This window comes from Argentina silus (genome assembly GCF_951799395.1).
Source record: "Argentina silus genome assembly, chromosome: 13".
NCBI classification, from domain to species: Eukaryota; Metazoa; Chordata; class Actinopteri; order Argentiniformes; family Argentinidae; genus Argentina; species Argentina silus.
The window spans coordinates 14,144,573-14,171,122 of NC_139667.1; the positions used below are offsets into that span (position 1 = coordinate 14,144,573).

The 26,550-nt window shown below is 47.7% G+C and overlaps 1 protein-coding gene across 1 annotated transcript in view; it reads right to left on the reverse strand.

Moving 5' to 3' along the window:
* The window catches only part of sptbn5 (spectrin, beta, non-erythrocytic 5), a gene marked incomplete at its 5' end in the record, with an annotated part of 43,525 nt that overhangs the window by 8,047 nt on the left and 8,928 nt on the right, over window positions 1-26,550 (reverse strand). The window contains 52 exons of the mRNA XM_083684096.1: window positions 298-502; window positions 867-1,063; window positions 1,314-1,526; window positions 1,771-1,957; window positions 3,628-3,884; window positions 4,045-4,182; window positions 4,419-4,565; window positions 4,850-4,940; window positions 5,311-5,483; window positions 5,767-5,844; window positions 6,003-6,191; window positions 6,478-6,640; window positions 6,831-6,952; window positions 7,433-7,546; window positions 8,004-8,118; window positions 8,315-8,433; window positions 8,670-8,765; window positions 9,088-9,279; window positions 9,642-9,797; window positions 10,245-10,436; window positions 10,666-10,770; window positions 10,985-11,134; window positions 11,374-11,577; window positions 11,799-11,978; window positions 12,333-12,443; window positions 13,541-13,655; window positions 13,939-14,084; window positions 14,315-14,447; window positions 14,915-15,072; window positions 15,383-15,499; window positions 15,839-16,039; window positions 16,317-16,503; window positions 16,699-16,925; window positions 17,456-17,620; window positions 17,841-18,011; window positions 18,263-18,362; window positions 18,507-18,646; window positions 19,183-19,429; window positions 19,842-20,129; window positions 20,401-20,652; window positions 21,053-21,183; window positions 21,416-21,568; window positions 22,220-22,432; window positions 22,656-22,789; window positions 22,927-23,107; window positions 23,380-23,586; window positions 23,848-24,048; window positions 24,392-24,545; window positions 24,828-25,051; window positions 25,331-25,469; window positions 25,635-25,855; window positions 26,312-26,530. Coding sequence (XP_083540222.1) covers window positions 298-502; window positions 867-1,063; window positions 1,314-1,526; window positions 1,771-1,957; window positions 3,628-3,884; window positions 4,045-4,182; window positions 4,419-4,565; window positions 4,850-4,940; window positions 5,311-5,483; window positions 5,767-5,844; window positions 6,003-6,191; window positions 6,478-6,640; window positions 6,831-6,952; window positions 7,433-7,546; window positions 8,004-8,118; window positions 8,315-8,433; window positions 8,670-8,765; window positions 9,088-9,279; window positions 9,642-9,797; window positions 10,245-10,436; window positions 10,666-10,770; window positions 10,985-11,134; window positions 11,374-11,577; window positions 11,799-11,978; window positions 12,333-12,443; window positions 13,541-13,655; window positions 13,939-14,084; window positions 14,315-14,447; window positions 14,915-15,072; window positions 15,383-15,499; window positions 15,839-16,039; window positions 16,317-16,503; window positions 16,699-16,925; window positions 17,456-17,620; window positions 17,841-18,011; window positions 18,263-18,362; window positions 18,507-18,646; window positions 19,183-19,429; window positions 19,842-20,129; window positions 20,401-20,652; window positions 21,053-21,183; window positions 21,416-21,568; window positions 22,220-22,432; window positions 22,656-22,789; window positions 22,927-23,107; window positions 23,380-23,586; window positions 23,848-24,048; window positions 24,392-24,545; window positions 24,828-25,051; window positions 25,331-25,469; window positions 25,635-25,855; window positions 26,312-26,530 — 8,718 coding nt within the window. The remainder of the gene's footprint in view (window positions 1-297; window positions 503-866; window positions 1,064-1,313; window positions 1,527-1,770; window positions 1,958-3,627; window positions 3,885-4,044; window positions 4,183-4,418; window positions 4,566-4,849; window positions 4,941-5,310; window positions 5,484-5,766; window positions 5,845-6,002; window positions 6,192-6,477; window positions 6,641-6,830; window positions 6,953-7,432; window positions 7,547-8,003; window positions 8,119-8,314; window positions 8,434-8,669; window positions 8,766-9,087; window positions 9,280-9,641; window positions 9,798-10,244; window positions 10,437-10,665; window positions 10,771-10,984; window positions 11,135-11,373; window positions 11,578-11,798; window positions 11,979-12,332; window positions 12,444-13,540; window positions 13,656-13,938; window positions 14,085-14,314; window positions 14,448-14,914; window positions 15,073-15,382; window positions 15,500-15,838; window positions 16,040-16,316; window positions 16,504-16,698; window positions 16,926-17,455; window positions 17,621-17,840; window positions 18,012-18,262; window positions 18,363-18,506; window positions 18,647-19,182; window positions 19,430-19,841; window positions 20,130-20,400; window positions 20,653-21,052; window positions 21,184-21,415; window positions 21,569-22,219; window positions 22,433-22,655; window positions 22,790-22,926; window positions 23,108-23,379; window positions 23,587-23,847; window positions 24,049-24,391; window positions 24,546-24,827; window positions 25,052-25,330; window positions 25,470-25,634; window positions 25,856-26,311; window positions 26,531-26,550) is intronic.

The following is a 26,550-nucleotide window of genomic DNA, read 5'->3' on the forward strand; positions in this document are numbered from 1 at the left end:
TCCCTGCCTCCACATCCCCACCCCTCCTCCCTCCCTACCTCCACATCCCCACCCCTCCTCCCTCCCTGCCTCTACATCCTCCAGGTCTTATCCACATCCCTCCATCCTCCCTACCTCCACATCCCCACCCCTCCTCCCTCCCTGCCTCTACATCCTCCAGGTCTTATCCACATCCCTCCATCCTCCCTACCTCCACATCCCCACCCCTCTTCCCTCCCTGCCTCTACATCCTCCAGGTCTTATCCACATCCCTCTTTTCTTCCTACCTTCACATCCCCATCCCTCCATCCTCCCTACCTCCACATCCTCCAGGTCTTGCCCGTAGTCTTTTGACTCGGCCACGGTCTTGCGTGAGGTGAGCCAGCTCTGCAGGTCCCTGGCCTCTCTCTCAAACACATAGAGGTTCAGCTGGTCCTCCAGAGCTGCTCGCCGCGACGCAGACAGACGCAGCAAGTTCTCGTACTCATCCAGCACCTCTGGCAGACTCTTACTCACTAGATGGCTGAGATAGAAGGAGAGAGAAGTCTTACATGTTCATGGAATAACGCGCCCATTAGCATCTTGAATTTGAATGAAATCAGTAAAAAAAAGTGGCCTAATTCTTTGATGTACTGTAAATGTACTATATACATTGTGGATAATCATCATCAATGTCGATTAACTTAGTAAGCAATTGGAAGCAACTAAAATCACAGAACTTCATTTCCAGCTGTGATAAATGATACATCGAAATCTGAAAAGGGGTATTTTATGACGTGAGGATACCAGGATGTCCACAGTGTAAAGCTGTGTAGGTGAGGTGTGTGTATCTGGTGGGGTGTGTTTGTTTGAAGTGTGTGTGTGTGTGTGTGTGTGTGTGTGTGTACCTGTTGGGATGTCCACAGTGCTCCAGCTTGGCTCCAGTCTCCTGTAGTGCCTCTACCTTCCCTCTCTGATTCTCCAGCTCCAGACCCACAGGGTCCAGCTTCCTCAGCAGCACCTCCGTCACCTCCTCACTCTTCCCAAAGTCTCTGGACTCGAGCATGGGTCTCTGCTCAGACATCCACAGCTCCAGTTCTGACACCTGCAGAGAGAGAGAGAGAGAGAGAGAGGGGGGGGGGGGGAGAGAGAGAGAGAGAGAGAGAGAAAGTACAGAGTAGTCTCTCAATGGAATGAATGGAGAGATTAATTTAATTAATTAATTTTGGGATTATAGCACTGCAAACACTGCCTCTAACACTGTTTTTTGGATTTACCAATGTAGTGGTCACAACTAAACCAGACGGTCACACAGACATGTTAACAGGGTCACAACTAAACGGTCAGACAGTTACCTCTGAGAGGAAGGTCTGGATCTTGAGAGCCTCCTGCAGCAGTCGACCCTTGTTCTCCGACTCCCTCCTCAGCTCCCCGAAGATCTTCTTCAGCTCCGCCAGCCTCTCACTGATCTCATGGGACGCAAAGTGCCGCCCCCTCACCAGGTTCTGCCCCGCCTCCTGCACCGCCTGTACCAATGGGGTGCGGCTCACTATCTCCTGCATCACAACCTGAAGACACAGAGGAGAGGAGCCAATATTAGTTTAAAAAGATAGGGCCATGCTTTATCTACATGCTGTCCTATCGATTGTCTACCGAAGGGGTGGCTGGTGGAAGTAGAAATCGGAGGACGGGGACGGGATGCCGTCTACTTTGCTAGGGTTAGGGTTAGGCTTATCCAAATAAAGTATTACCAATTATGTTGGTAAGAGAGGTCAATGAGAACAATGGCCTGGGTGTGCGCTAGTCTCTGACCTGGTGTTTTTTGACCATGGTCTGGGTGCTGTGTAGGGAGGTGCCCCAGTCCTTGGAGGAGGCGGAAGGCAGCTTGTCCTGCATCCAGACCACTTCATCATCCATGTCCCTGTAGAACTGGAACAACAGCTGCCACGACTCCAGGGTCTCCCGTCGGTTCTGCAGGGGCTCAGCCAGGCCGTTATATCTGTTACAGGGAAAATATATTATTATATGATACATATGTTCCAGGTAAAGCCACAAAGTGAAGAAGAAGATCAGAAATTATGACGAGGCATATCTCTCCTTCGGGTTCACATCTACTGAGGTCGGTGCGGAGGAGCGACCAGTGTGTGTACTGTCTCAAAACTCTGACAGCATGAAGCCCTGTAAACTGAGGCGTCACCTTGACGCAACACACCCAATGATGCTGACAAGCCCCTTGACTTCTTCAAGAGAAAGCTCAATGAATACCGAGGTCAGCAGAGTCACGTTCTTAAAACTGCATCTGTACACAGCAATGCCCAGCTCGCCTCCTATAAAGTGGCCTACAGAGTTGCCCAATGCAAGAAGCCACACACTATAGCGACTATAGACGACTCCCTGCTGCTATAGATATGGTCTCTACCATGATAGACGAGGCAAGTAACCAAAAGCTGAGATCTATCCCCCTGTCCAACAACACAATAGCGAGACGCATCACCGATATATCCGAGGATATGAAAGAGCAGCTTATCGATAAGATGAAGGATAAACGCTTTGCTCTTCAAGTGGATGAGGCCACTGACAGCAATAAGGACTGCCTTTTAATAGCCTACGTGAGATACATGTTTTGTAACTATGTTCCAACGTGGACAACAGCTGATCAACTGTTCAAAGTCATTGACAGCTACGTGAGAGAAGCGGGTTTAAAATGGGGGGACTGTGTGGGGACTTGCATGGACGGGGGTCAGGCCACGTCAGGGAGACGAGGAGGGCTGCGGACTCTGATCAAGCGCGTTGCACCGAGTGGACGCACTGTGAGTGGCAATCTCAAAACAACAACCCCGCTTTGAAAAGATTTGCAAAGGAAAACAAGCACACCTAAGCCACTGAATGTGTAGAACAGTAATATGGTGCAGGGAAGATCAATAAGTTCTGTGTAGGCTTTTTTCAATCCATGATTTCAACAAGAAGGATAGGAATGTGTAAGACAGGAATATGGTGTTATTTGTTGTTACTTGTTATGTTAATTTTCTCACAATTTAACTACTTTTAACTATAAAAACGTTTTAAAGAGATTGCATCTTTGTATTGTTATTTATAGAGAGAAAATGCCCGTTTGTACAACTATGCAACAAATACAATTCATTTTACCAAGAAAGATGGGGACGGTGTTGTGTTGGGGGGGGGCTGAATTATTTTCAATTACCAAAGGGGGGCCTGACTGAAAGAGTTTGGGAACCACTGCTGTAGTGTATGTAGGGTTGTGTGTCATTCTGCCTTCAAAACTAATTCCCTGTGGGACAATAAAAATGCACTTGAACATGAGAACAGTACACAGGTTAGAATCATCTCTATGTGTGTGACAAAACTACAATTAAATTATCTAGTGTCACTTAGTCAGTTTAAAACCTTGATAAAGGATCTGGCATCCAAGGAATGTACATGTTTTAAGTGATTATATTGTGTAAATGTATGGAGTAATTGATATGTAATTAATGAACTGTATTATGTCAGTCATTTTCAAAATACATTTATGATCTGTTTCATGTCTGTAAGCGCGGCTCCTTCGCAAAAGAGACCTCCATCTCGATAGGACACCATGCCTAAATAAAGCTTTAAAAAAAAAGAAGTAATAATAATAATAAAGCAACAAGAATAATAACACAGGCCTACCTCTTCACAGTCTCACCGACCCTGTGCTGTATCTCCTCAGCCAGGAAGTTGCCCTGGGAGCAGAAGGTCTTGGCCGTGTCCACCAGCCCCTGGATCCTCTCCAGGTGTCCGTCCACCACCTCCTCCTGACCCTGCAGGGCCTTCAGCAGTCGGCTGACCGACACCAGGTCTGACCCACAGTCCTGACTGGTCAGCTCCACCTCCACAGACCCCACCCACTGCTCCATGTCGTCCAGGGACCGCTGGAACTGTAACGCCTGGGGGAAGAAAGTTATGTAAGTGTGTGTGTGTGTGTGTGTGTGTGTGTGTGTGTGTGTGTGTGTGTGTGTGTGGTGTGTGTGTGTGTGTGTGTGTGTGTGTGTGTGTGTGTGTGTGTGTGTGTGTGTGTGTGTGTGTGTGTGTGTGTGTGTGTTTTACCTGGTAGGCTTGCTGCAGACGTGATTTTTTCTCCTTGCAGTTGTGCAGGAGCTGTTCCCAGGTGTCTCTCAGGTCCTTCAGCCAAGGTTTGATCTTCCCTGGAGCTGAGTGGCCGGCGGCAATCAACTTCTCCCCCTCCTATAGAACAACATGTAACACATGACTGGACCGCTCATGTCATGGGAAAGTGATGATGTCTACTGCATAAAAATAGAATTTCTCTATTATAGTAATTAGATTCTTCCTCTATCTCTGGCACATACAGTGCTATGGTGAGAGCAGCTTAAGTGCCACACACACACACACACACACACACACACACACACACACACACACACACACACACACACACACACACACACACTGTAGCCTACCTTGGTGAGAGCGTCCACTCTGTTGCGGTTGGCCAGGATCTCAGCCTCGAAGCTCTGGTGTTTGACTAGTTTGGCCTGCAGGTTGACGGGGTCCCTCCAGTTTTCATCTAGAGCCACAGCGTTCCTCTCGTTCAGCCAGGAGCACACCTGTATGGGTTACAGTTACAGTTATTATACGAAAACAAAAACAATGGGAGGCTGGTGGAGGTAGAAATCGGAGGACAGGCTCATTGTAATGCATGGAATGGAATGAGGAATGGTATTCCATTCCATGCAATACAATCAGCCCGTCCTCCGATTTCTACCTCCACCAGCCTCCACTGACAGAAACATGGTTATATCTTTGAGATAACATCTCTTTGAGAGACAAGAGAGACCTGGTCCAAGAGATCTACAGTAAGCTGAGTCAAGCCTAACCACTAACACTGTACCTCGTAGCTGCTACTCAGGAACTTATGGAGCTGGAGTGATTCCTCCAGAGCCTTCCTGCGAACTTTGCTCATCTCCAACAATTTCCCTTTTCTGGAAAGACCACATTTCTTTAGCGGTGTTAAAGGAGCCACACATGAAATCTGGCTCCTCTATGGCCCAGAGTGGAAATTGCAATTCCAGAGCTTTGTTTACATTACATAGCCATTGGTACTAGCTAGCATCCATCATGAAACTTTGGTGGGAAGCTATTACTCTTAAGCACTATCGCTCCACAATCCCTGCAGATTTTTCAAAGCCATAATATGCTGTAATACAGTGAACATTTCATGTGTAGCTCCTTTAAAGAAACATGCAGCATATTACAGACCGTAGAAATGTGTATACAATCTCATATCATACAGCATTTCAACACACTAAACATTGAAATATTAGGCTTATGAGGTTCATCATTGTCCCTTACCTGTGCAGTACAGCCTTGCTCTTGCTCCTGATGTTGTCAGAGTCGTAGTGTTTCTGTTTGATGAGCTGCTGGGCCAGCCTCTCCACCCCCTCCACCTGCTCCATCTGAGCCTCCAGCGTGCTCTCAAACTGGGCATGCTTCCTCTGCAGGGTCTCCACATCAGGAAGGGAGCTCTGGAAGTGTAAAGGAGGTGGTGATGAGTAACCTGGCCTCGGCTTTAGCTCAGCAGACTAAAACAGTCTTGAGTGTCCAGCATGTTCTCAAACTGGATCTCCATCAGTGGAGGCTAGTGGAGGTAGAAATCGTGAGCCCGTCCTCCAATTTCTGCCTCCACCAGCCTCCCCTGGTCTCCATGTCAGACAGTGAACTTTGCAGCCAAATGAACAGTGATATCTTGCTTTGACAGATAAGTCTCCTTTGTGATGCCTATCTGTCATTTAGATGTCAGACTCCTACCCCAAGGTCCTCATTGGCCAGGAAGGCTTCCTTGTTGCTCAGCCAGCGATCACTCTGCTCCATGTAACCCAGGAACAACTAGAGAGAGAGAGAGAGAGAGGGTGGGGGGGGGGGAGGGTTAGATGAATGTGATGTAACTGCCAATGAGCAGATTTGAGTAAAATATAACACTCCTTCCTCCCTTCCTTCCTTCCTTCCCTCTCTTCCCTCCTTCCTTCCATGATAATAATAGATACCTGCAGCCCCAGAGCCTGGTCTAGGGTCTTCTTCCTCTGTGTCCAGGCGTTGTTCAGGCCAGTCTTAGCCTCCTCCAACTTGGCTAGGGACTTCTTGACCTCTGAGGACGCTCCGTGGCCAGACTTCACCAGACTCAGGCCAAAGTCTCTCACAGAGTCGATACGCTCGGCACGGGCATCGATCTCTGTCTGCAACCAAACACATCAAAACCCCTGTCACACTCTGTCTCTGTCTGAAGCTTACATATAAGAAGATTAACCCTACTCCTGGATTTAAGAGCGCCTCTATGATGAATCACCATTGAAAGCACTCTCTAGTCCAGGAGTAATCCAGGGGAGGCTGGGGGAGGTAGAAATCAGAGGATGGGCTCATTGTAATGCATGGAATGGAATGAGGAATGGTAACAAAAACGTGTCTACCTCCACCAGCCTCCCCTGAATGTTATATATCCTAATCATGTTTGAGCTCCTTCACCTTCCAGTCCCGATGTTCCACTATGAGTCTCTCGGCCTCTGTCTTGCTCTTGGGCAGGCCCTTCTCCCCCATCTCTGAGCTCTGCTTCAGGCTCCAGTCCAGCAGGAGGCGCTGGTTAGCCTTGAACAGCTGCAGCTGGTGAGACTCCTGCAGCTTCTCTTTCCTGTAACATCACAACATCACTTAACCGGGACAAAGATCAGCATCTAGGGGCAACTTAATCTCCCATAACAGGTGTGTGTGTGTGTGTGTGTGTGTGTGTGTGTGTGTGTGTGTGTGTGTGTGTGTGTGTGTGTGTGTGTGTGTGTGTGTGTGTGTGTGTGGGCGTGTTTCTTCGACAAATGTCAACACACCTGAGTTTGACCTCCTTCTCCAGCTTCCCCAGGGCAGTCTTGACCTCCTTCTGCTTCTTGCTGAGTGTGTCAGCCATGACAGTCTTGGCCTTCAGATGATCTGAGGCATCCTTGTCCAGCTCCTGGTTAACAAACACAAGACAAGGGTGATGTAACTATGTCTCTCACACATTCGCTGATGTAAAAACTGTTTACTGACTGACCCTACTTAAAAGAACTTCGATACAGATGTTTGATACTATTTAGACTTTTTAAACATTAAGCCTAACCCTAACATTTACACTCTCTCTCTCTCTCTCTCTCTCTCTCTCTCTCTATCTATCTATCTATCCATCTTTCCTTCCATCAGACTATCTATAGTTCAAACCATCTTTTAACTTCAACTACCAAAATAAGACTTTGCAAGCCCACAAAGTTTCTTCAGGAACATCCTTTTCTAGATCATTCTAGCTGAAGTGTTTTGTGAACCACCCTAACATGATGAGCTTGCCTGAGACCTGAAGACTTGCATTTGCTCCCCGAGCTAATGCAGAGGCTTCAGCTCAGCGTGCTAACACAGTCGTGTGGCACACAGACGTCCCAGGTTTGAACCCTGGACTCACATTGCTTCTCTCTTGTATAACGCCGGCCTCTCGCTCCGTCTCCCCGTGGCGTCGTATCAGGTTCTCTACACTCTCCACGTCCCAGCCACAGTCCTGACCCTGCAGCAGGTGCATCTACAACACCCCAAGAGTATGAATACAAGACTATACCAGGGGAGGCTGATGGAGGTAGAAATTGGAGGATGGGCTCATTGTAATGCATGGTACAGAATGAGGAATGGTGTGTTTGATATCATTCCTCATTCCATTCCATGCATTACAATGAGCTCGTCCTCTGATTTCTACCTCCACCAGTCTTCACTGGATTATACATACTGTATATGAAGTTATAGATACATATATACAGTAAATTCCCAACATTCTCTACACCTCAGCCACAGTCCAGAATAATCTGTGCATCTGCATCAAGACATACTCTGTTACTCAAAAATGTGTCTCTTAGGTGCCTGGCAACTCCAAAACCTTTTGAGTGCTTTTACTCCACAACTCAGTAAAGACATCTATTATAGTATATCATTATCATTATATATCATTATATGTATCTGATAGGTTGAGAGGAAGCCGTCCCGACCTTCTCATTGGCTCTCTCCCGGACCTCATCCAACTCCCTGATGAGAGAGTGGATCACTAGTGCCCCCTCCAGCTTCTTCTTGTAACTGCTCAAGTTGCCATGGAACTTACTCCATCTGGAATACAGAGTGACACAAAGATCATGGCAAAAGGGTCAATACATGAGTTTAAATGGAAATACAGTGGTTTACATATTTCAGACTTTTTCATGTCAATATTGGCAACATGATATGCAGCAACATACAATCATTATGTGCTATAGAAAGAAAATTATAGAAATATGAAAAAGTTTCAGTAAAAGTTTGTGGGTACTTGTCATTGAGCTGTTGTCTCCTTTGTTTGACCGTAGCCAGTTCATCACTGTCCTGCCTCTCCAGGCGAGCTGCCAGGTTGTTAATGGCCTTGATGTGAGCATCGTCCACCGTCACCTCCTGGAACCACACAACAACTCTCTAATGAGTTCAATATGAAGAGAAGACTAAAGTGAAGACTAAAGTCTTTCCCACACACTGTTCAATGGAGTTTCCACTAGAAGTGATTTCTAGCAGGGGAGGCAGATGGAGGTAGAAATCAGAGGACAGGTTCATTGTAATACATGCAATGGAATGAATTACAATGACCCCATCCTCCGATTTCTACCTTCACCAGCCTCCCTTGCCATACTCACCCCAGAGCCTGAGCCCCTGAACTCGTTGAGTTTCTTCAGCAGCTGGAGGCCGTGTTCATAGTCAACGCCCACATCCCCCACGTTGACCATCACCTCCTGAGGGACACAAGTGAAAAAATCCTTCAGATGAGCCTACAGCATACCTTGAGCTGAGCTCTAGAAGCTATTGTCTGGGTTCGAACGCAGCTCAAGTGTGGCACAAGCCTGAGGGCCCCAATTTGATTCAGCAAATAGTGCTGAGCAGAGCAACTCAGAATACTCATGGAAACGCAGTATCCAAAACTCCCATTGGATGATTCCTCATTTCGACTATTAGAAATATTACGGTAAAGATAGCTGACTTTGCCACAATTTAAAAAAATGTTGTATATGAAAATTGGGGTCCTAACTGTGTTAGCCCATTGAGCTAAACCCTTACCTTCTGTCTAATCCACACCTCCACCTGGTCCACCTTCTGCAGGAACTCCAGGAAGTCTCTGTTGTCCTCTAGGACCCGCCCCCTGGCTGCCACCGCCAGCTTTAGCTCCTCCCAGCATTTCATCAACGCCGCCGCACTGCGTCGTACACCCTGGGACTTGGGGTGATGCAGTGACACTAGCTCCTCCCCAGCCTATCACAGCACAGGTGGCAGATGTCAAACAAACAAGAAGTACAATGTCCAATAAGCAGTTATTAATGATGATTAGTGTATTTTCTTCATCATTCATAATTTAAATATTATCTTCATAATATGTATACCTTTCAGTTCAATTGAAACTGAACTACCTCCCAGTATGTAGTTATCAGGGGAAGCTGGTGAAGCTAGAAATCGAGAGACGGGCTCATTGTAATACATGGAATGGAATGAGGAACTCACGTGTTTGATACCATTCCTCATACCATCGCATGGATTACAATGACCCTGTCCTCCGGTTTCCACCTCCCCCAGCCTCCCCTGCCCTCTACCCAGCCTAACCAGTGTGTAGTTCATACCAGCTGCACACAGTCGATGATCTTGCTGTGGGCCAGGATCTCAGCCTCGAACACCTGGTGTTTCAGCAGCAGCTTCATCTTGGTCTGCAGGTTGCTCAGGTCCATCTTAGCATCCTCCTGCATCTTCTGCATGCGCTCTGACACCCACTCCTCAGCCTAGGTCACAGAGATCAGTTCATTTAGCATAAAGCACTTAGACAGATTTATCAATTTTCACTCTGTATAAAATAAATGTTTTAAAATAGTCAGTGTTTGGGATCGAACTATCATATTAGCCCATAGTTAACATTCCATAAGTGCCAGCGGGAATAACCAATGGACTAGAATAGCAATTTGGTTGCAGCCAGTTAGTCAGACAAAGGAAGCATAACACATATTCAACTGACAGGGGAAGGTAAATGTAGTAGCCACCAGTCGAGGCCGGTGGAGGTAGAAATCGGAGCTCGGGCTCATTGTAATGCATGAAATGGAATGAGGAATGGTATTAAACACAATGAGGAATGGTATCAAACACCTGTTTGATACCATTCCTCATTCCATTCCATGCATTACAATAAGCCCGACCTCCAATTTCTACCTCCACCAGCCTCCCCTGTTCCATACCTCCGCAACGTTGCAGTTGAAGATACACAGCAGTCTGGAGAGGGCCAGCTCCTCTCTGCGTTTGATTGACAGCTCTTTGATCCTACTGCGTCTCTTCAGGAGGGCCTTCAGCTTGCTGTGGATACGACCCGCCTTCTCGCGGCTAAAGTCCTCCTCCTTCAGCCTCTCAGCTAGCTCCTTCAGAGACAAGACCTACAGAGACAGGAGGGTGGTACTGTACTGTTTGGTCTAACAGTAATAAGGAATTATTACAATGTAAATGTAATAATCATAGATTGATATACAGTCCACTACAAATTGGGACTGTCATGACAGAGTGCAATAAACCGGAGAATATACTGTATGCATTAGGAGCTTTCAGAAAGAATATGATTTAATTAGACCTCAGAGAGAACAACTACAGACAGTAGGGGAACCAGACCTTGTCCTCCTGGGTGCTGAGCAGCTTCTCGAAGGCCTCGTGACGTTTGATCAGACCCTCCGTCTCATCCACAGATGTCCCCAAGTCACTGTTCTTCAGCAGGATCTGACAGGATGAACGAGAAGGTGTTGCAATAATGGCTCAAACATACAGGACAACCACAGTCACAAAATCCTGCAGAAAACGGCAGAATCCTCTCCTACTGACAAGACACACGATGTCTCCTGCAAAAGCGGTTTGTTAATCCACTGTATCTCTCATCATCTACATATAGAAGATGATATGGTGCTGTCTCAGGTGTCGCAGGTTGACCTCTGACCTCCTGTGAGTTGGTGGTCTTCTCCATGCTCTCAGTGTCCCTGTAGAAGACCTGCTCCAGGTGAGTCCCCTCCAGCCACCTCTTCTTCCTGTCCCAGTGGCCGTGCAGCTTGGCCCTCTCCTCCTGCAGACTGCTCAGTTTGTCACACACCTGGGAGTGACACACACACACACACACACACACACGCACAAGCACACACACACGCACACGCACACACATGCACACACACACACACACACACATTATCAATCACCAGCCTAGTTCAATAACACAAACCACTCCCCCTGTAGTTAAAGGCGCAATTTGTAACTGCCCCAGCACCTTTGTCTATAAATGAAAGTTACAGATTGCAACTTTAAGCTCCCAACCCACATCCTCCAGCCACCCACCTCTCTGGTATTGTTCCTGTCCTGTTCCTGTAGTTCCTGGCCCATGGCCACCGCCTGGTCGTAGGTCTCCTCCCGCGCTACGATCTCGGCCCACAGCTGCTGATGCTGGGCCAGCTGGAGGTCACAGGTCACCACGTCTCTGATGGTCTCCTCCGCAGCCATCCCACTCAGCACCTGGCCGCACCACAGAGCATAGTCCTGCACCTAGAACATCAACATAGATAGATGTTACACACCACAGAGCATAGTCCTGCACCTAGAACCTAGAGCATAGCACACATTTCCATTGTTATCATATCAATGGACAAATAAAGTACTTATATATGAATACACAAATCCATCGTTGTGTATCAAAGCCTGAAAATCTCCTCGATGCACATTGAAACAGTGACTCTCCTGTTCACTTAGCCTCTTCAGGAATGTACCGTGTTGAGGAAGAGGTATCGCTGGCAGGCTAGTTGAAGCTCTGTCTCTCTCTGGTCGGTGTGGACACGCAGCTTCTCCCAGTTCTCCACCACTTCCTGTTGTTGGTCCTGGAGGCGGAGCTTCATGTCTGGGTTACACACCTCCAGGTTGGAGTCTGCAGCGTCCAGCAGTTCCTGCAGCTGAGAGACAAACAGCAGGTACACTCAATACTGGGTCCAGTCAAAGATACCCAGCACTGGGTACAATCCAGGGGGGGCTGGTGGAGGTAGAAATTGGAGGACGGGTTCATTGTAATGCATGGGATGGAATGAGGAATGGTATTAAACACTCATTTCATTCCATGCAATACAAAGAGCCCATCCTCCAATTTCTACCTCCACCAGCCTCCACTGCTGTAGAGTCTTGCTCTAGTCTAGATGAATGATGTGTCTGGTGGTTGTTCTCTTCACTACCTGCTGCTTGAACACAGCCCAAACAGGCTTACAGAAGCCTTGCTCGGTGTGAATGGTGGGTATTGTAGTTCCCCTCAGTACCTGCTGTTCAGTCCCTGCCAGCTCGTTGACCAGACCCTCGTGTTTACGGAGCTGTGACATCACACCTCTCAGGTCCCTGGCTATGTCATCTGGGATGCTCTTGAAGCGCTCCTGGGGGTGGGAGAGAGGGAGGCGGGGGGGGGGGGGGGGGGGGGGGTAGGAGAGGAAGGGCGGGAGGGAAGGATGGAGAGAGGGAGGGGGGAGGGGGGAGGGGGGAAGGAGGGAGAAGGGAAGGGAAGGAGGGAGGGAGGGGAGGAGAGAGGGAGGGAGGGAAGGATGGAGAGAGGGAGGGGGGAGGGGGAAAGGAGGGAGAAGGGAAGGGAAGGAGGGAGGGAGGGGAGGAGAGAGGGAGGGAGAGGAGAAGGAGAGAGAGAGGAAGGGAAGGAGGGAGGGGGGGGGCGGGATGGAGAATATGAATCATTGCACAATAAGTGTAACAAAACGACAAACATTCCCTTCACATTAGTGACTCATAATGTAAAAAATATAATTTCACCTAAGGTATAATTTTACTTAATTCCCATGGTGGTTTCACATTGCGTTTCACACAGCTGACTGGTTGTGGGTGTGAGTCTCAAACAAAACTGACTGGATGATAATTCCTGGTTTAAGTGTCACACTAGTTTTAGGTTACAACCAGTGAGTGTATAGAGATGAACCCTGTCTGAACCCTGAAGATCTCTGAGCTGGGAGCCACAGGCACTGGAAGTGAGTCGTCGCTGGGAGCGAGTTGTCAAGCTGTAGAAACCACTTCAGGTTGCATGACTGGTTGATGCGCTCTGGGACCTGAGCTTGTATTTGCTGCTCGCCAAGCACTTTACAATTCATCTCAAAACACATTCCTAGAACTGCTTCAATCAAGGCTGGTTGTTGTTGTTATTGCTCTTGTTCTTGTTCTTGTTGTTCTTGCTGTTCAAGTGTGTAGCTCTAACATGTGTGCTAGACTGGAAGAGTGTAAACAAACTAGTAAGGAAATGGGAACATGTACCCTTGAGATTTAGTCAGCACTTAGAGTAATGCACTGTTACTGTATATCTCCTTTTGTTTGTGCTAAACTAAATACCTCAATATGTACCAAGGCATCGGTGAGGTTTTCACTGAATGTTCTTCATCATGTGATCTCATTCCTTGATGGCTACAAATTTATCATGGCCATTTACCACTCTTTTAAAGCTAAAATCTACATACTGGACCTTTAAACTAAATACCTTAATATGTGTCAAGGCATCGGTGAGGTCTCGGTAGAGCTTGTGACACTTCTCTGCTTTCAACAACCGCTCTTTACGATCTCTGGCCAGATCCTTCAGCTCCTCCCATGATGCTCTGCCAAACAGAAAGGAATAACAAGTAATCAACCTTAGTTTTGAGAAAAATACATCATGATGGCAGAGGAGGCAGAGGGGGTAGGAATCAGAGGATGGGCTCATTGTAATGAATGGAATGGAATGGAATAAGGAATGGTATCAAACACACGTTTAATACCATTCCTCGTTCCATTCCATGCATTACAATGAGCCTGTCCTCCAATCTCTACCTCCACTAGCCTCCCCTGGTGTACTAGTATTGTTAAAGTGCACTTCAGAAGAGTGTACACTACAGGACATACTTGAGTTGTAGTTGGGTGTCTCTGATGGTGGAGGTCTGCGGATGCTTGTGTTGGACCAGCCTATCAGCGAGCTCTCTGCAGCTCAACATCCTGTCCCGCCCCACATCCAGCTGCTTCAGGAAAGCCTCAAACTTTCCACCCAGCAGCTGTCAATCAAGACAAAACAGTTACTACTCACTTCCAAATGTCCAAATGTGAACATTGTATGAACATTGTATAGGCATATTACACTGTATATACTACTGTTTGCATCCTGTCAACTGAAATGACCCCCCTGCTCAATTGAAATTGAAGTTTAAAAAGTCATATCATGCCAACTGAAACCCTTTGGAAACCAGTGAATTGAATATGGATAGTGGTTAGTGGTATTTCTCACCAGCACATGTTCGTAGTCGTTTCCATAATCCTCAGAGCAGGCGGTCAGCCTCTGCTGTGTGATCCAGTCATCCAGCTCTGACGACTCTCGTCTGAACTCATGGAGATGCAGCACCTCCCTCAGCCTCTGGCCCCTGAGGGAGGGGGGGCAAATAAAACCAACCCATGGTTACAAACAAGATACAACTCATAGATTTCTACAACACAACCTTTATCCAACATATATTGTAGTGGCTTCTGGTTCCAACCACTGTGTAAAATCTAAGTTAAATTCCAGACGGTTTCTCCCTCCTCTCTGCCATCGCTCACTCCACTTCATGGGCCTGACTGGACTGGGTTGGTGTAAGTACTATAAAGGACACTAGATGGAGCTGTTGCGCACACTGATGCAGTCGCCTCAGATCAAGACAGGGTACTGAGGGTATTGAATGAGGGCGGAAGGGAGAGAGAATGTTCTGGAATGAAACACAACCAAATACATTAAACCCATAGACATGTATAAGGCAACTTTCAGATCTCTCATATTGCAAGTCACACGTGTTTGCTACCATTCCGATTTCTACCTCCACCCGCCTCCCCTGCAGTAGAGTGTGTGTCCTACCTGAGGGCTCCCTGGTGTTGTAGCTGATTCAGCTGGCTGCTGATGCGGCTGTACGGCCTGTTGATCTCCTCCAAGCCCCAGTCATGGACCGCCTGCTCTACACTGTCCCCTAGCTCCTCCACCTGGGCCTCCAACACCTCCATTTGACCCTCTACAGCCTGGGTGGAGATACACACACACACGTCATGGACAGCCTGCTCCACACTGTCCCCTAGCTCCTCCACCTGGGCCTTCAACACCTCATTTGACCTTCTACACCCTGTGGAAACACACACACACACACACACACACACACACACACACACACACACACACACACACACACACACACACACACACACACACACACACACACACACACACACACACACACACACACACACACACACACACACACACACACACACACACACACACACACACACACACACACACACACACACACACACACACACAGGGATCCTCTACCTGATGCTGTTTGATGAGCCTCTGGGTAGCCAGCTCGTTCTTGCCATACTCATCAGTGCTGACCAGAGCTAGGATCTCAGACAGACGCGTCTCCAGCTCTGCACAGTCCAGCAAGATCTGGAAGGAAAGAAGTGATCAGATATATGAAGATATTAGATATCAGATATGAAGTACAGCAATGAGGCATGGTAAGCAAGTCAGGTCGTTATTGCTTTTGTCTTCAGAGTTGTCATTCTGATGACTAAAACAAGCCTCTAGTACAAAGTGGAACCACCCTCTGCTTTTTATAAGGATGTTTTCCCAGTACCTGCTACTGCAATGTGTTGGGATTCATCAGAACCAGTTTAGAAACAGATCAGAACCAGTTTAGAAACAGATCAGAACCAGTTTAGATCCAGATCAGAGCCAGGTTAGAACCACTGCCCTATTTCATCCATATCATCACTTTCACACTACCTGTTCCCGAGTGACAGCCTTGTTCAGGTGGGTGGCCCTCTTCTCACATGCCCCCTCCAGGTCCTCCCACTCCGCGCTTAGGTGACCACACCTCTGCGGCACCTCCTCTCCGTCGTATAGGTGGGACTTCCCCAGGGCCCGCCCCTTTTCTAGGACACTGGTCAGGTGTTTACGGTGACCGTTCACCTCCGCCTGCAACTCCTGAGGACACGACACACTATGATTAATATTATAGAGACAGAGAGTCGATAGGTTCACAGCAGGAGAGGCTAGTGGAGGCAGAAATCAGAGGATGGGCTCATTATAATGCATGGAACGGAATAAGGAATGTTATCAAACATGCATGATTAATACCATTCCTCATTCTATTCCATGCATTACCATGAGCCTGTCCTCTGATTTCTACCTCCACCAGCCTCCCCTGTACTGTATAAACCATTGACTCCATTCTTATTCTGACATTGTGCACTGATAGTACCTTATGCTTCTGCATCAGGCTGATGGCTCCGGCCAGGCTCTTGTCATAGTTGGTAGACCCAGAGGAGGGGTAGTGTTCTGTGATCCAGGAGAGTTCTAGATCAACGTCGTGGTAGAACCCGTACAGGGCCACAGACGCCTCCAGCTGGGCCCGACGCCGGTCCAGAGGCTTCTGAAGGGACTTGAACCTGAAAGGCAAGGTACAAACCTTGGTTTAGTTCCAATTCTCTACCCTTCTCAGATTCGATTCGATTTTGAGTCTAGTCTTATTTCCACTAACAAAAAACACCTCTCAGCTATGACTCAACAAGTAATATGATCATATAATCATAATAATCGTGAATGTGTTAACAGTTCATATCAGTATTCATCTCCTCACGTACAGTTTGAGGTAGGTGTCCGTCTCCTGCAGGATCCTCTGGGAGTCGAAGTGGTTGGTGGCGAGGTGCTGGGCTCGCGTCACGATGGAGTTGATCTTGTCAGCCAGCTCCTGAGCTTCCTGCTCCAACTGCTGGTGCTCCTTCAACAGCTGACGGCTGGAGCGGAGGTCGTGACCTTTGGCTGCATTCAGCAGCATCCTCTGGATGGCCTCGATCTTCAGCTTAGCATCCTGGGAGGAGAGAAGAAGAAATATTTGGTTACAGTGGGATGAATTCTAAGTTGATGTACTGTATGTGTAGCATAGGTGATTTGGAATCACACTCTCACGATAAGTAGCCCTGCCTGCAACTTCTCAAATGCAGCCCTCCTACCATGAGCATGTCCTCTTTGTATCACGGTTTAAGTGGGTCAATTATGCGAGAGGTCCCCAGTTCAAACCCTGCCAGTTACATACTGCAGACACAGGCATTTTCCATTTGCATCCTACTGTATTGCATGAAAATTCAAGTCATTAGGCTAAATCTCAAGCAGTGGAGGCTAGTTTAATACCATTCATGTTTAATACCATTCCTCATTCCTTTCCATGCATTACAATTAGCCCGTCCTCTGATTTCTACCTCCGCCTGCCTCCCCTGCTATCAAGCTAGGAGTCGGGCTCATTAGAATATGCCTAGAAGAATTCCAGAATATCATTATTATATCCATATTGTTTTCAGTATACAGGGTGTGTGTAGTAGCTCCAGTGTTTCAGTGTCTTACCTGCAGCAGCTCCATCAGCTGCTCCTGCTGCCCCGCCTGCCTCAGCTTGTCTCCTCTCTCCGTCATCTTCCCCTGGAGTCTGGACCAGCAACTGCTCACCTGGGACGACTTCTTACGGATGCTCTGGCTGTTGCAATGGTCCTCCGCTAGCATCTGCTCCCCTAGCTGGTACACAGAGACAGCAGGTTGAGTTTTATGTCATTTTAATTGGTCGTAATTTGAAGAAGATAATGTCATTTTGAGCTGTGTATGCTCAGTATAGGATGAAATCAGTGAAGGCTGAAATCGGATTAAATACCTATAGAGGAAGCCTGCACTTAAATCTAATGAAGCAAATGACTTGGGTAGCACCTGTTTTTAAATATGCACACAATCATACACATACCTGTGTGAGTCTGTCCAGCCACACCTGGTTGGCCTGCATCTCCTTCTCGGCTGCCTCGTGTCTCTTCAGCTTGCGCAGGACGTTGGTCGGGTCACGGTACGACTCGTCCTCTGCGATCTTGAACTTCTCCTCCATCCACAGAAGCATCTCCTCCGCCTCTCTCTGGAACTCCTGGTCACAGGGAGAACAACGACATGGTTCTGGAGTGCTTTGATGCCAGTGTGATAGCAGACAAACCATCTACTATGTCATGATGTACCGTGACAACTATGATCATTATGATCATCGCTATTTATATTATTAGATTTAATCTAGGAAGTGTTTGTTGCAACATTGCCCATATTCCAAAACCAGTATGTTATGGTACATATGAATGTCATTATATGATGCCATTGAACTGTGTCATTCAACATCAGATGTACCTGATACTTCTTAGAGGCCAGCAGTTGACTCCTTCTCTGTCTGCTGTTCTCCCTAAGCTTCCTATTGCGCTCCTGAATACCCCCAGACCTCTCCTGTATCCTAAGAAGTCATACATACAAAAATACATGAGATCTCACTATTGTGCACTGATAGAGTGTAATAATGCACTTTAAATAAAGCTTGACTTGATTTGATTATTATCACTATGTTGCAGGATCTTCAAATGGTTAACAAAGGTCTTACTGAGTGGCAGCGAAGTGTCGTTTGTCAACAAGTTCATTGCTCTTGTCCTGGAAGAGGCTGATCTGTTGGTCCAGAGCCTTCAGCAGCCCCTCCAGCTCCTCCTGTCTGCTCAGGAGGCTGTGGACGTTGTCTACCGAGTCCTGAACACACAGAGACAACACACAGACACACAGTCACAACACACAGAGACATACCACAGACAGTCACAACATAGACACAAACTACAGAGTCACAACACAGAAGCCCTAACAGCAGACCTTACCAACACAGAGATTCTATTCTATTTACATTTAAGCCTACAGGTATCATCCTAAGATTATTAACATCAGGGGCTTTATAAATAAAGGGTTTTAAGCAGATCTGAGCTTAATGTCAGACAGAGCTTAATGTCGCACAGCGGCCACTTCACATACAGAGTGTGGGGTCCTCCTCTTTGCCTCTTATTATGCCTTTCTTATTGAACCCATGAGAGCTAGTTTCCCAAACCCAAATTAAGCCTTGTCCAGTATTAAAAAGCATCTGGACAGTCTCAGTTGAAAGTGTCCTGGAGCAGGAGTAGGTTTAATCTGTGTCCAGGTAACCACCCAATAAAGTAACAAGGGTGAAGACATACACCCAGGTATACCCCCTCACCTCCATCTCTCACCCCCAGGTCTCCCCCCTCACCCCCACTCACCCCCAGGTCTTTGACCCTCAGCCTGGCCTCATGACCAGAGAGGCCTGCTTCTATCCTTTCTGCTTCCTGGTTCAGCTTCTGGAGCTCCACCCCCTGCTCCAGTCTCCTGTTCCTACTGGACCACAGCCTGTCCAGCTTGGTCCAATCACGATTCAGCTTCTCCAGTGTCTTATGGATGTCCGCTGCACCTCTGTTTCCCTTCAGGTTTTGCTGGAGGGACTTTCCTAGTTTCTCCATGTCTTTCAGCCTTAGATTTAGAGACATTATACATGTTAAATACATGCATAAATATTAAGCTATTATATTCAACAAACACTAACAGTACGGTATCTTGAACATTTTTTAAGGAAACATAGAAAGTTCAGCACAAAAACTCAAAACCTCCCTCTGGTGTACCCTGTAATCAATCAGGGTTGTCCCCCCCCCACAACTCAACCTATCTCCTCCACCTCTCTTCCCTGTGGTCTTACCTATCCCTGTGGTGGTCTCACCTGTCCCTGTCCCTGTCCCTGTGGTGGTCTCACCTGTCCCTATCCCTGTGGTGGTCTCACCTGTCCCTGTTCCTGTGGTGATCTCACCTGTCCCTGTCCCTGTGGTTGTCTCACCTGTCCCTGTCCCTGTGGGGGTCTCACCTGTCCCTATCCCTGTGGTGGTCTCACCTGTCTCTGTGGTGGTCTATCTCCAGCTTCAAGTCTTGGTTGTCCTCCAGCAGGGCCAGAGCTGAGGCTACGTCCACGGCCGTGTCCTCCTGCAGCAGACGGTCCTCGACAGCCCCGGCCCACATGGTCAGGTCCCTGGTCTCGTGGAGGAACATCTGCAGCCTGCGAGCCTCCTCCAGCTGTCTCTGTCTGTGTGTAGCCTGGGTCCTCACCTGCTTCAGCAGAGTCTCTAGACCTCCAACCTCCTCCATGATGGCTGTGCTCTCTGCAGGGCTGCAGTCCTGCTTCCTGGGGGCAGGGGGCAATAGAGAGCATAGGTGTCTCAGGATGAATGGTGTATGAGTGTAAGATAATCAACACATGATATTTTAAAGACCACTCAGTATGGCAATGCAATTGACGTTTTTGAAATGCACAGGAATTCATTCTAAAACTGAATGGTATCTTTAAAGATGACTATCTAGCGGGTGTGCACTACAGTCCATGTCTGAGACAAGATTATTAATATGCAAATGTGAGAAGAGAACCAGGTAGAGAGGATAACGTAACTCCTCCTTACATTCTGGCCACACTCTTGAGGTAGGCTATCTTCCTCTCCAGTGTCTGTATGTCCCAGAGTGCCTGGGTCTGTGCCCTCTCCTCAGCCTGCAGGGTGGCAGGGGTACAGCCCATGTCCACCTCATCCAGCTGGCTCAGCTGGTCACAGAGCTGGGCACGGGCCTCCTCACAGCTCTGGAGGAAGGACCTCACGTCCGCCGTGCTCAGCAACTCATGACCCTTCTCCTCCTTCAGCCTCTGGACACGCTCCCACCTGAAGACATGGAGGAGGAGAACAATATATAGAGATTTTTAAAATCCTTTATTTAACATGAGAAGTCACATTGAGATTTACATCTCTTGAGTCCAGCATATTTTTATTATTAGATGTTAGTGCCATTGAATGTTGAAATGTAACAGGATTACACACCACACACATTACAAACATATACTGTAGTGCTGGTGCGATGCATAACAGCTTTTTACACTGGAAGGCAGGGGAATGTGAAAACAGTTGATATAAACGCAAATCTTAGCAGACATACCTTAAAATGCAGATTTTAACCTGCTTTCAAACTCTGCCTTAAAAGACAGAGGTCTTCCCGATTGAGACACAGCCCAAATCATATAGAAATGTATTTAAGCTTCCCATTAGATATCTCTTCCCCACCTACCTGCGTGTGACCTGCCCCTGCCTGGCTTGGACCTCTCTGTGTTTAGGGTGTCTGCTCTTCACCAGCTCTTCTCCTAGTCTGGTGATGTCATCCAGCTGGCTCTTCCCACTCGCCAGCTCAGTCACAAAGTTCTGGAAGACAAAGTTAAAGACAAGGTTGAGTCCAAGTGATGGATCTATACAGTAACAGCTACCGTAAGAGGAAGATTAATTTAGATGGGGACTAAGCTGGTTGCTTTACTGTATTTTTGATTAATTTCACAGGGACACATTAATCAACATTTCAGTGAATGTGTTTGATATTGCAAAAGGTTAAATCCCATCTGTAGTCCCTGGGCAGGTAGTTAGTTGAGGCAGCTCCTACCTCGTATTTGGCCTGTATGACCCCCACGTTGTCAGAGCTGGTGGTGAAGGTGTTGAGAATGTTCTCCTTGTCCTCCATCCACGACTCAAACTCCTCACAGGTGTGGTAAAACCGGTGCAGGCGGACCGTCTCTTCTAGAACCTTCCTACGTGACTGTGGAGGGGAAATGATATAACACACACACACATGTTCATGATACAACATGATATGACAGGATACTTCCATTGTGCATTTCTATGGAAAATCATTGTGTGAAATCATTATCTTTATCACAGTGCACAATACACACTCCACACACACTCATTTCAAACCAACCCAGCTGTAAGATTGTCCCTTCACCTTGGGCTGTGGAAGTCTCTATCTGTCTCACCTTGGCCAGGTAGCAGAGGCTATGGAAGTCTCTATCTGTCTCACCTTGGCCAGGTAGCAGAGGCTATGGAAGTCTCTATCTGTCTCACCTTGGCCAGGTAGCAGAGGCTATGGAAGTCTCTATCTGTCTCACCTTGGTCAGGCTATAGAGGCTGTGGAAGTCTCTATCTGTCTCACCTTGGTCAGGCTATAGAGGCTGTGGAAGTCTCTATCTGTCTCACCTTGGTCAGGCTGTAGAGGCTGTGGAAGTCTCTATCTGTCTCACCTAGGTCAGGCTGTAGAGGCTGTGGAAGTCTCTATCTGTCTCACCTTGGTCAGGCTATAGAGGCTGTGGAAGTCTCTGTCTATCTCACCATGGCCAGGTTGAAGAGGAAGTCTCTGTCTGTCTCACCTTGGTCAGGTTGTAGAGGCTGTGGAAGTCTCTATCTGTCTCACCTTGGCCAGGTTGTAGAGGCTGTGGAAGTCTCTATCCAGGCTGCTCTGTGTGTCCTCTATGGTGGTCCCCTGGTAGTGGGGGTCAGGAATCCCCGCTGTCTGGATCTCCGCCGTTCCACGACGCATGGAGCGCCTACGCCGTGCCCGGTTTGCCTTCCTGGACGGGCTCTCAGACACCCCGTTGGTGGACGGAACAGGTGAAAGGGGTGTGGTCTATTTCAGAAGGAAGTAAGAATGAGGGACACGGTCCTTGTACTCTGAGCAGGATATGTTTCTGTCTATCTCAAAGTCATGATAACTTGAACTAACTATCAACTGCTACATTTTATCCTATAAAGCAAATATATACTGCTCTGACTACTGTTGGGATGCATAGTAGCAGATACTGATACAGTGCTTAGTCGACATTTATAAGACAGATAACAGTGATCCTTACTGCAGAGGGCAGCTCTGTGAGGTACGTCTTCGGGACCAGCTGTTCGTTGCCTTTACTGTCCCTCACTAGACACTTGTCATCTTGGTCTCTCTTGAGGATCGTCACGATCTCACCTCGGTCCAAAGTCACCACACCTGAACGATAGACACACACAACTCACTTTTATGGCCATATTAAATAAGTAGGAGCATATAATACAGTTAATGGCATTTGATGGGATGTTTTGGAATATGCAGCTGACCACGATTTGTCTGAAAGAGAGAATGTGTACCTCTGTATTTGAACCTGATCTTGGCCTTGTTCTCCTGTGTATGTTTCTGTGTCTGGGACTTGGTAGCAGAGGTCAGAGTGAGTTTCCCTCCTCCCTCCCCTCCCCTGTGGGAGGTCACTCCTCCCTCCTCCTCATCAGAGGAGTCACTGTACTGAGCCATCTTGTTATGCTGCAGCTCCGCCTGCATGAAGAGAGGGTGGTAGTCAGCATTACCGCTTTCACTCAGAGAGAGAGAGTGTGTGTGTGTGTGTGTGTGTGTGTGTGTGTGTGTGTGTGAGTGCATGTGTGCGTGCGTGCATGTATGTCTGTGCGTGCGTGTGTGCGTGTGTGTGTGTGTGTGTGTCTGTGTGTCTCTGTGTGTGTGTGTGTGTGTGTGTGTGTGTGTGTGTGTCTGTCTGTGCATGCATGTGTGTGTGCATGCGTGTATGTGTGTGTGTAACTAAAATAACTCACTGTCAGAGGGGCCAGCTGGGAGGCGCCCTTGGCCTGTTCCCCCAGTCGTTTGATCTCTGAGACGTAGGCGCCCATCTCTTTCTCCACCCGCAGGTGGCGCTGTAGCAGAGCGCTGGTGCTGGACTCATCCTTTCCATAATCCTCACTGGTGAGGAAGGGCTTCCTGTCGCTCAGCCAGGAGTTGGCCTCCGTTACGTCTGCAAAGTACTGAGGAGGAGAAGAAGAGTGTGTCATTGTGCTGTTTCTCTGATATTCATATCGTCCTCTGACATGTTCTATAGCCCCTATCATTCCTCTGTCATCCTATCTATTTGTATGACATTTCAGAACATTGAGAGCTTTGTCCCTGACACAAAGCCTACTTCCAGTAAAATATATTCAATGGAGATTCCTCTTTGAAAGTGACCAAGATTTGGCTTAATCTGTGTCTGGGAACCCAGCCTCAGCTCAAAGTTTAAAATGTGTAACCTGTTTGATGACGGTAGCTGCATGTAGTCTGTTCTTGCGGTTGGCTACTTCGTCCTTCAAGTGTGTCCACTGCTTCTTCAGGGTTCTGACCCACTTCTGGATGTCCTGGTCACTGGGTTGTTTCCTGCTGCACAGCTCCTGGCCACGACTCACCACCCCCCAACACAGAGGCTCATGGGACTGGACCTCTGCCTCCAGAACCTGAGAGAGCAACGCTGGGTTAACACATGTACATATACAACTACATACAGTAAAACTTCCAATCAGTACAAAGCCTCCAACAAACACCGGTCTACAACAATAGCAGGGTCACTAATGATACTGAAGCAAATAAACGCCCGGCCCTAATAAACACAAGGTTAAAAAAAATGGTATAAGTATGTATTCTCTGTTAATATTACCCGGTTATTAAGCATTCAGAGTAACTGTTGCAACATTACTGCTATGTATTCTACAGCATGACAGTTCAAGGCGGCAGCTTGGTATAGAAACGATAATAAATTACAATATCTGTCATTCATTGATTCGTTCAGTTAATCATCACCTTGTGTTTCTGGACGGCCAGTGTGATCTGGCTGAGGTCTCTGCCCAGGGCTGCTGTCTGTAGAAGAAGCCAGCGCTCATAGATCCAGGCCTCCACTTCCTCACAGTCATGGAAGAACTCAAACAGCTTCAGCTGGCCCTCCAGGGCTTTCCTCCTGGAGACACACACGATAACAACCAAATACATCAACTTTGATTGTGTTTTATAATGTTGTCACTTTGTATGATGTATAACTGTAAATTGTGTATGCAGGGTCCCCTTGTTAAATATATGACTGCTTAAATAAAGGCCCAAAATGTAGCTCATGTTATCTCTCCTCCAACTCCAGCAGTATTTTCATCATCATCAAATAAAATCAGTCAAATCAATTAATGCCTTTTATTTACAAACATTTTCCAATATCACAATATTATATCTACATCTTTGATCTCCTCACCTGTTCTTACTCAGGGCGAGCAGAGAGTTGTACTGAGCGTTGAGGGCTTTGACCCGGGTCTGGACCTGCTGGGTGTCCCTGTGTGTCCCCTGTAAGGCACTGCTGCTGATGGCACTGAGGCTCTCGCCCTGGGACGAGATCTGGGTCTCCAGCAGGTCCTGCTTCTGCAGCAGAGACACCACCTCTGGCAGCTGTTTACCCAGCTCTGATGAGCCTGCTAGGAGCTAGAGTGTGTGTGTGTGTGTGTGTGTGTGTGTGTGTGTGTGTGTGTGTGTGTGTGTGTGTGTGTGTGTGTGTGTGTGTGTGTGTGTGTGTGTGTGTGTGTGTGTGTGTGAGAGCGAGAGAGAGAGAGAGAGAGAGAGAGAGAGAGAGTGCCATTTACAGTAGCTGTATAAACATTCAACCTTAGTTTGAATTATACAGTGTAAACCGCACTTTGAATCTGTGTAAACATTTAAACCTCACAATGCATCAATTCATTGTTTTCTGTGTGTGTCTTGTACCTGTAAGTCCTTCAGCTCCTGAGAGACCAGCTCTATGTCTCTGAGCACACTCAGTGTGACCATGATGTCACTTAGGTGTTCTCTCTGCTGCTGCAGCTGCTGGAGGAGGTCCTTCCAACGCTTGGTGATGGACACCTCTCTGAAATGCAGGAAGAAAAACAACCATGAAGGTATTGCATCATCTATTATGATTCTATGCTGCCATCCCATGCCCCCCACACACCCCCTACCCCACCTCACCCCTCCTGAGCCCTACCTTCTGGTGACCTGGGCCCCACCCCACCACACCCCACCTGAGTCCTACCTTCTGGTTACATGGGCCTTGCTGTGGTAGTCTCCTCTCTCTATGACAGCTGCCATGTCACTGAGGGCTCTGAAGCGTGGTTCCCTGGCCAGGGCGTCTGTCTGTAGGGCTTCCAGGCGCCGGGCTGCAGCCTGGGCCTCCTCCAGGACCCGAAAACCCCTCAGGTCCTGTCTCCTCACCAGGCCCAGTGTGTCCTCCAGGTACCCCTCTCTCAGTGCAGCCTGGAGGTTAGAGTATGTATTAGGACTGGTAGAAACTAATAGGTTACAGGTTAGTTATCAAGACAGGTCAAGTGAGTTTAGATAAACACAATATTCAATACAAATGTAAAAACTGAATGTGCAGGGAGAGCCAGAAATAACAACATGGGCTTGTCAAGTGGTTAGTAGGCAGACAATGGTAGTCTGGCCCTCTCCAAATGCTGCCTGGGGTGTATTTATTAGGACAGACAGAAATGCACAGAACTCAGTAGAAAGTTAAAAACAGAATGTGCTGGAGGTGATAACTAAACAACAACATGGACTTGTCAAGTGTGATCAGACAATATCAATACAATTCAAGACCTGGAGGCTGATATTGTCTTGTTGAGTAATTCATTAGCATAGGAAACCTAGTTGATGTTACAGCAGGGTAGTAGACTGTTTATAGCTTCATAGACAAATAGTGCCACATCTTACCTTCCTCCCAAACTTCTGTGCCAGTTGTTCCAGCTGCTCCAGCCTCAGCAGCGCCCCCTGTAGGGCACTCTCCCTCTCATGCTCAGCCCGCTCCAGCAGGGCCCAGTGCCTCTCAATGTCCCCCAGGGTCTTACCCTCCGGGGGGACGTACGCCCACTGGTTGTTGGCATTCAGCTTGGTACGCAGGCTGAACAGGTGGGCCTCCATCGCCCCGCGCTCCTAGAAGGAGGGGGATGAAC